The sequence below is a fragment of the Danio rerio genome, chromosome 11 (assembly GCF_049306965.1).
Source record: "Danio rerio strain Tuebingen ecotype United States chromosome 11, GRCz12tu, whole genome shotgun sequence".
NCBI lineage: Eukaryota > Metazoa > Chordata > Actinopteri > Cypriniformes > Danionidae > Danio > Danio rerio.
In genome coordinates, this window is record NC_133186.1 from 12,674,320 (window position 1) to 12,682,931 (window position 8,612).

The following is an 8,612-nucleotide window of genomic DNA, read 5'->3' on the forward strand; positions in this document are numbered from 1 at the left end:
GCTTCTTAATCAATCTTTAATGGTGAATTGTAAGGCAGTCAGCACAGTGCACTTGATACAGTTGTATTCTGTTACATTTTTTGCTTGCATCTGATGTTGTTTATATGAATTGTTTACATGCTACTGTTTCCACTGGTGTTGAACAGACAAAAACGCCCCCTGAAAAAGCCAGAAAGACATATTAATAAATGACTTATAGGCTGAACTTAAAACACTGTAGAATGTGTATATAAAGAGATTTTAGATACCCTCTTGAGTCCTGTAAAAGGAAACAAAACATTTTGCATTAGCAGAGTTTTTTGTTGGGAAAATAATGCGGCATTTTTCCCCAGAAACAAACCATCGTCAAACTTACTTAATGGGCTGATTTTCCAGGAGGCACCTGTAGGTGGCGATCTCCTGCTCCAGGCGGCTCTTGATGTCCAGCAGGGCATCATAATCTCTGCCCTGCTGCTCAATGCCAGCGCGAACCTGAGAGAGCTCTGCCTCATATGTGTTGATGTGTTTCTGATAGCCTGCTAGCATAGTGCTGTAACGCGCCTCTGTTTCCCGCAGTGAAGCCTCAAGTGCGCATTTCTGTAAGGGTAAAGAGAATAAGAAGAAAGTATAAAAGACTTGCTTTTTTTTCATACCTGTGTGTCAAATTTAGTTCAAAACAAATATTCAGGAATGAAAAGGCATTACAAATTCTGCTTTTTAGGGCAAATTGACATCACATTGAAGGACACCAATGAGTGTGGACAATCAGATACCCAAACAGATATCTGATATATTTGGATTTCACATAAACAAAATACGTCATATGCAACATTTACTTAAGAATATTGCAAAATTGTTTCAATCATGTTTCAACCTACTTGGAATTACAAACATGTACATATATGTTAAAATATATTACCTATAATTGTATATATATATATATTTATAAAAATTATTCTCGCATTTTATTTATTGTTTTTTTTACATAATTTAAATTTATTATTAAACAGTAAACACTTCAATCTCTTGACAGAAAGAAAGAGTGACAATAAATAAATAAAAAAATGTGTTTCAAAATGAGTAAACACTCTTTAAAACAGCTAAAATTAATTGAGCCATTTGCCAAAAGGCCTAAAACTAATGGGACAAATATTGATTTCCCACACAAGGAGGAGACAGGCAATCTCATCAGCACCTGAGCCGGGGGAACTCCAGGCCCAGCCCATGCCTCTTTCTTCGGACAATTCAGATTCAGCTGTCAGCTGCGCAGCTGTTGTAAATGAGGGCGATGCCAACCCTCTTGTGCACCACCAGAGGGAACCATCGCCAGAATTCTGATTCGACTCACGGACTCAAAATCCCATAAGCCCTGCTACCTGGCACTGATTACGGTCCAGGTGCAACTCATCAGCTCTCGTGTATATATACCACACTCACGCTCCGGTTCGTTGCGAAGTCTTGATTTGCCTGGCTGTCATTTCTGAGCGTTCCATACTCCCTGCTTCGGACTGATCTGTGTTTCTGACCCTGTGCTTGTTCTACGATTACGAAAGACATCTGCCTGCCCCTGATCTCCAGCCTGTTATTCTGACCAGTAAGATATCTGCCTGCCTTTGAACTTTTGCCTGTCCCACGTTCTGTCTCCTGGATTGCCCCTTTGTGTTTGTTTGTATGTGTGCTCTTAATAAAGCTTGCAAATGGATTCAATGCCTTCTGACTCATCACAACAGCAGCCTCCTTGCATGGAACCGCCACCATTCAAGGCATTTTAAACAATTTATCTGTCAGTCTGGCACACATAAACAGACATCTCCATTCTCACCACGAGTTTCTGAGTTCTCTCAGCCTTCAAATTGAGTTTGTTCCTCCAAGGTAATCTGGGAATCTTGCAATGTTGCTGCAAATACGTTGCAAACGCCTGTCCTGCTCATTTAAATTATTTATTTAATTAAATTAATTAAATAGTAATTGACCGGCGCAATGGATGACTTTGTCGTTAACGTTAAAAACAGGTTAATATAGGCTTCTCTGATACTGTAAATATTTTGTTTTAATTTTATTAAGACTAGATTATTATTTTATTTAACAAACCAGTTCGTGTTTTGGTGCTGAAGCATATAGCGGACTTGTTTTAAAGCACTTCACCTCAAATGTTATTTGTTCTTTATTTTTATCTAGTAGAAAACTGACCAACAAACAATACATTAAAATTAAGATATTATAAAATGAAATTTTACCAAATGAAAGTCATTTGAAAAGGATATATAAGAAAAAAATATGAATGACATTTTTGTTTGAGCCTGTTCCGAACACAACTGTGCTTCAGTGTATTTGTTGTATCACAAACCTCTGTCAAATGTTTGCAAATTTTTTAATATGTCATAATTTTAAAGATTATGTCTTAAGGATCTTTCCTCAGTGCTCATGTGCTTTCATTTTCTCTATCTCACTCATGGCAAGTTCAGGTGCTGAAGGGCTTAAGCAACTCTGGCAGGAAAATATACATTTAGATTTCAAAGAAAATATTTTAATATTAAAAAGGAAAGATAAGTTTGATCCTATCAATGCCATAACGAATGCCCTTAAATAATGCAGCTTTTGACAGCAAGCATCTGTATGTCTTGAGATTGAAATGAGAATAAAGGATGATAGGACGGGGCGGTGCTGGATATGTGCATACCTTGGAATAAAATTGGAATAAGCATTTTTCTCAGCTTCTTATATGTAGGTTCAGCAATTTCATTTTATGGTAATGAATGGGTTCTTTTCATTGCCTCTAAAGTGAAATAACTGAACAAATCATAGGAGGCAGAGAAAAATGCTAATTTTGGATTACAATATTAGACAGCTCTAAGAGATTTTTGCATCTGACCACTGAATATATACAATACACACTAATATGTCGTGGAATTGGATGGCTACTGTTTTCCAACGGTCTTCAAAATATCTTTTTTGGGTTTAAGAAAAGAAAGAAACTCAAACTGGTTTGGAAGAAGTGAGGTGAGTAAATAGTGAGATCATTTTCCTTCTTTTTTTGGTGAACTATACTTTTAAAACTCAAATTACAGTTATATTGAGTTATATTCGAGTTACATTTTCAAGCTAGCCCAGCTAATGCTTATGTGCATTTCCTCACCATGCTGAGTTGAGACTGTAGCTCGATCTCAAGGCACTGCAAGGTCCTCCGCAGATCTGATATCTGTGACCTCGAGGTTTCAAGGCACTCTGTGTCACCAGCCACATCTTTGCACAGTTGTGCCGTCTTAAAGAGAGTCAGAACCAGACAACATGAGAACTTTGTATAACAACACCTGACATTTTACTCTGTTTTATTATTAAAAGTCTAATCAGAAAGATATAGATTGAAACCTAACCTTCTCTTTAAACCAGCACTCCTGTTCTCTGCGGTGTTTGTCTATGATGTTCTCATAATGACAACGAATGTCATCCAAAATCTTATTCAGGTCTTGCTGAGGAGCGGCGTCCACTTCCACGCACACTTTTGAGTTTGTCAACTGACACATTAGAGCCGCCACATCCTGTAAAGACACATAGTTTAAAAAAAATCTGCTTTACATCACATGAATTTTATTTTAAAGGCACAGAATGTAGTTTTCACCCCTAGAAGAAGTGTATTCACAACAAACAAAGACGTAGTTTGATGACACAGTAACAGAGTGTAGAATCGAGAGAGTTGTTGTCTTCATTAAATACACTACTGCATCCAGAAATCATGGATGAGCTGATGTATTCAGTATTATCATGTTATAATGAAGCAGAGTAAGGCTGAAAGCTGTCAAAGCAAAACCGGAGTGCTGAAGGATGTTTTGCGTTTAATGCGATATAAAATGAAAGCAGCAAAGCTTTTATTACGCCACAGTATACTAAATACAATTTAAGGTTCTGTTATAATGTTGTTCTTTGCAGTCTAATAAAACACACTACATATATATACGTGGGGCCCTATCATACACTCGGGGCCATGTGGCGCAAGGCACGACTCAATTGTTGTTTGCTAGTTTCAGCTTGGCGCAAGAGTCGTTTTGACATTTTAATAGCTGTTTAAATAGCAAATGCATTTGCGCTCATATGTGCGCCCATAGGCGTTCTGGTCTAAAAAGGGAGGCAGGTTGAGGTGTATTGCTGGCGCTCTGCTATTTTGAGAAACTATTATAGATTTTTCAATAGACCAGAACAAAGTCGGTCTATTGTCCATCGCAGAGCGTGTTAGTTGTGCGCCTCGCTTACACACTGCTTAATACACACAAGATGTAGAGCAATACGCAAATAACTTCATATATGAAAAAGAATTTAAATATTAAGGATATATATAGGCTATAAATATAAAGGATTAAAATATTACAAAACAAATTATTTTCTAGCCTACATAAATATAAAACCCACTGATTTTATGCCTTCTTCATCTAGGGAGGCTTTTTCAGTTCATTCATAACAATTTAAATTTGAGTTGTATAATTGTATAATGTTATTATTATTAGCAGTACTATTTATTATATCCATATTTTTATTTGTTTTATTAAAAACAAGCTTAAATTTGTCCACCTGTCAGGTATTAGACCATGTGGGGCATAGCATGTGTATTAGGATATAACTCAGCTTTTTGAACACACTTCGTTATTATTGTTCATTTATTCGTTTGCTGGAAATTAGAACTGAATTTAGAAATAGTTTTAATCTTTGCTCTTAACAAACTAAATAAATTTTTTATTGGCTTATTGATGTCTGTGCGTACAAGGTTTCCCTATCCACGAGAGCGAAAGTGAAAGTTAATTTATCTCTCATTCTCGCGCTACTGATGCTCTGTTTAACTGTTTTCTTGCTAGTGAAATGCTCAGTTTTTCGACTTACACTTACTTTACGTCATTTAAATAGCAAATGCGCTTTGGTGCGACACAACTGGCTCTTAAAGGGAATGGGAGATGAGACTTTGATTGGTTTATTCTCAAAACACACCCATAACTCATTAAGAAAATAAGCTCAACCCTTTTAGACCATGCACCACAGCGCAAAGCTTATTTTTCCATCTTTATATTAGCAAAAGTGGATTCTGACATGCCCTGAATGCATTTGCGCCCTGTGCTTTGCACTTTGCGCATGGACTGTCAAAATAGAGCCCATGTGTTTTCCTGTTTTTTATAAAACCTAGCCAGAAATTGAGGGTGTATGATATCATTATCTTGGCAACATATGACAAGGTCCATGCCAAATTCCTTATTTCTCTAGATTTCAACATCCATCAAAACACTTAGGATAATAAGTAAGTCAGCTAAATATATAATGTTCAAGTGATCTTTTGGATATTCTAATGAAAAAAAGTCAGAAACTTTTTCAAACCTCCTGGTGGTTCTTCTTCAAACACTCTAGATCTCCAATCAGAGTCTCGATCTGGTTCTCTAGTTCAGCCTTGCTCAAGGTTGCTTGATCCAGCAGTCGGCGCAGGTTGGCGATGTCAGACTCAACACACTGCCGCACTGCTATCTCATGCTCATATCTGATTGGAGGAGAGGCAGAATGGGGGGTGGGGGGGTGGGGGGAATTGGGTTAATCATAGTTGTGTAATTTACGAAAGTGATTACAAAGTCTGTTTCTTTCATCTGGATTTTCATCAAATTTTTGGTTTGACAAATTTTGTTTATTCAATTCACTCATCAAATGCCATTAAAAACATGAGATTTTACATGCAATTTTATTTCTTTAAAATGCAACTATTTGACTTTCTGCAGAAAATGTTTTTTGTTTGACATAAAGAAATTCAGGTTTGAGACAACTTGAGGGTTAGTAAATGATTTGAATATAAAATTTTATTTAATAAATTATTACTATTACTTTAACAAAGACCATATCATATATTTTTCCACAATGTTTCATAGATCTGGAATCTTCAGCTAAGCTAGGGAGAATTAAAAAGTGATTACGAATACATTTTACATGAAATAAATGATATGTATAACTTAGCAGCACTCTCTCTCTCACACTGTTCATAATGAAAATTAATATTCATGAAAATGATATTTGTGTTTATCATAGTTGCTTCATCCTACATAAAAAGTTATGTCATATCTGAGTGAATCTCAATGGGAAGGATTGACTTTTCATATTTCATTATCAGGGCCAGACGGAATCTGCAGACGCTTTTTGCTGTTTCTGCTGAGAATTTTTTAAATTTTTAAAAAGATTTTAAAAATCTGTGGATTATATAAGATTAAGTATTATAACTCAAACCTTAATATGTGAAATAAAAAACAATATCTTTTTAACTTTTATTTAATGTTTATAATGCAAATCCAATTAGATTAACTTTATTTGGTAAACAAAGCAAGTCTCTCATATAATACATCTACTAAAAGACATAAAATATTAGTGTACAAACTGCATTGCACATACATCAGATAAACATTTTTATATTAGTCAATAATATTACTGTAATTAATTTAAAAACTAAATAAAGTTATACATTATACAGCAGAAAGCAAAGCTCAAGATTTTTGGCCTAGTCTGTGGATTAACAGTAACATTTACATTTACATTTACATTTAATCATTTAGCAGACACTTTTATCCAAAGCGACTTACAAATGAGGACAAGGAAGCAATTTACACAACTAAGAGCAACAATGAATAAGTGCTATAGGCAAGTTTCAGGTCTGTAAAGTCTAAGAAGGAAAGTATTAGTAGTATTAGTACTTTTTTGGGGGGGGGGGGGGGGGGGGGTACAGTTAGTAACAATGCTTCAAACAAATATTTAGTTTCTTTCACATACCAATCACTTTCGCTTTCGCTTTTTTTTTTTTTGGCTTTAACCTTAGGAACTATGAATATTATTGTGTTTTGTTTATACTGTATATGTTTTGACTCAACATGCAGGTAGTCATTGCCTTGCATATTTCTGCTAAAGAAAAGAAAAGTAAGTTGGCCTGAGGGTGAATAAACTAACAACAAACTTTTTTTATTTTTGGATGATTTCTTCCTTTAAAGCTAGAACAAATCACCACATGGGTTTTGCAAAGATTCTCTATATATTGTAAAACTGAGCAGCTCTCTCTCACACACTATACACAATGCAGCTGTGCAATAAACCCTCAGCCATCTAGTGTATGAACTTTTACACTTGTTCAGAGTGCATGAAGTGTTAAACGTTCTGAATTTATTTTATTGTTTACTTTTTGGTGATATAAATGCAATTTACTCGAATTGAAAGTACACATTTTTTGTTTTGATACACTACCCGGACTATGTATACTGTGTATACTTGGATGAATTTTCTTTTTGAAATAAAAGGAAAGCATTTTACACTGTCTAAAACCTGCACCTAAACTTTTCACACATTATTATAATTAGCAATTATAATTCCTTGCATTTATATAGCGTTTTCTAGGCACTTAAAGTGCTTTACAGATGTTTCTGGTCTTCTCAACCATCATACACATGCTTCTGGTGATGTGATAATAAAAGTGGTTTGATTTGATTGGAATAGAATAGTGCATAAGTATGCAAACTGGAATGCATTTATGTTTTAAACATGACCACTAACAGCTAATAAGCTGTTTGGAGGTGATGTTATTTAATAAACAACTCACTTTATCCTGAAGTCATCAGCAGCCAGTTTAGAGTTGTCGATCTGCAGAAGGATGTTGGCGTTGTTGACATTTGCAGCTGCAATCTGCAATGAAAAACATTCATTTAAAAATATTGTTATAAAACATGGTTAAATATGCATTGCTTCTAAAAATCCCCATCATTACCTGTTCCTTCAAGCAGTTGATGGTGTTCCAGTAGCAGCTGTAGTCCCTCTGGCAGATCGGCCCCTTCTTCTCATAATAATCCCTGATCTGCTGCTCCAGAGTGGCATTGGCAGCCTCTAAGCAGCGCACCTTCTCTATGTAGGACGCCAGACGATCATTCAGGTTCTGCATGGTGGTCTTCTCATTCAGCTGGGTGTAGTCACAGCTCTTAGCTGTGAGTACACTGTTCAGCCTGCCATATCCTCCACTAATTTTGCAAAGCAAATCTGGGTAACAACCAACCCGGCGGTAACATGAGGAAGAGATGCGGGAGCCTCCTCCAAAACCACAGCCAGTTATACTATAGGCCTTGGGTGCACAAGCAGTTACTGTACCACAGCGAATCGGGGTGACTATGGATTTTGAGGTCATGGTCTTGGGACCTTGGCAAGATGACGTACGGAGAGAGCACGACATGGTAGATGGATGCAGAGCTGAGATGAACCAACAGACTGGCAGAAATGTCCTGAAGAGAATCACACCTTAGAGCCCAGCGCTGATCTCTTATAGAGATCGGGACTCAGGGCGGCTCCTGCATTTTGTGGACGGGAGATGAAGGTAGGGTGTGTGGAAGGATTTGAGCCAGCTTAACGCCCTTTATCAGTTAAGGTCAGGAAAATTACACTGTGCAATTACAGGTTGTGCAAGACCGATTGTGAAAATGGCCCAAATCTGGGAAATTCTGTCACACCTGATTCTGCTAGCTTTGACAAAGTAATGTTTGTAGCAGTTTAGCATGTTTATTGTCTTATAATGAACTTAATTGTTCTGCAAGTGCTGTCTACCTTTTTCCTATTTGCCTTATATGACTCATGAAGTTTAAGTTTAATAA

The 8,612-nt window shown here is 36.4% G+C and overlaps 1 protein-coding gene across 3 annotated transcripts; it reads right to left on the minus strand.

Moving 5' to 3' along the window:
• krt95 (keratin 95) lies at positions 1 to 8,346 on the minus strand. 3 transcript variants are annotated; one of them, NM_001002392.1, is made up of 8 exons: positions 7,742 to 8,346; positions 7,577 to 7,659; positions 5,335 to 5,491; positions 3,354 to 3,518; positions 3,116 to 3,241; positions 356 to 576; positions 249 to 259; positions 3 to 159 (listed from the first exon to the last, which is right to left on the minus strand). In NM_001002392.1, the coding sequence occupies exons 1-8, from the start codon at positions 8,195 to 8,197 to the stop codon at positions 101 to 103; spliced, it is 1,278 nt and encodes a 425-aa protein (NP_001002392.1). In that variant the 5' UTR covers positions 8,198 to 8,346; the 3' UTR covers positions 3 to 100. The 3 variants fall into 3 exon arrangements, with proteins under 3 accessions (XP_068080243.1, XP_073771860.1, NP_001002392.1); XM_068224142.2 differs by having other exon boundaries at positions 1 to 259; positions 7,742 to 8,260; XM_073915759.1 differs by lacking the exon at positions 249 to 259 and having other exon boundaries at positions 1 to 159; positions 341 to 576; positions 7,742 to 8,260.
• Positions 8,347 to 8,612: the final 266 nt, after the last annotated feature.

What these genes read in the sequence shown, in the direction of transcription:
- krt95 (NM_001002392.1), bottom strand. Translation starts at nt 8,197, where the DNA reads ATGTCGTGCTCTCTCCGTACGTCATCTTGCCAAGGTCCCAAGACCATG. An exon ending in TCAACTGCTTGAAGGAACAG is followed by an intron (nt 7,660 to 7,741) that starts GTAATGATGGGG and finishes TTTTCATTGCAG; the next exon opens with ATTGCAGCTGCAAATGTCAA. An exon ending in TACAGTCTCAACTCAGCATG is followed by an intron (nt 577 to 3,115) that starts GTGAGGAAATGC and finishes TTACCCTTACAG; the next exon opens with AAATGCGCACTTGAGGCTTC.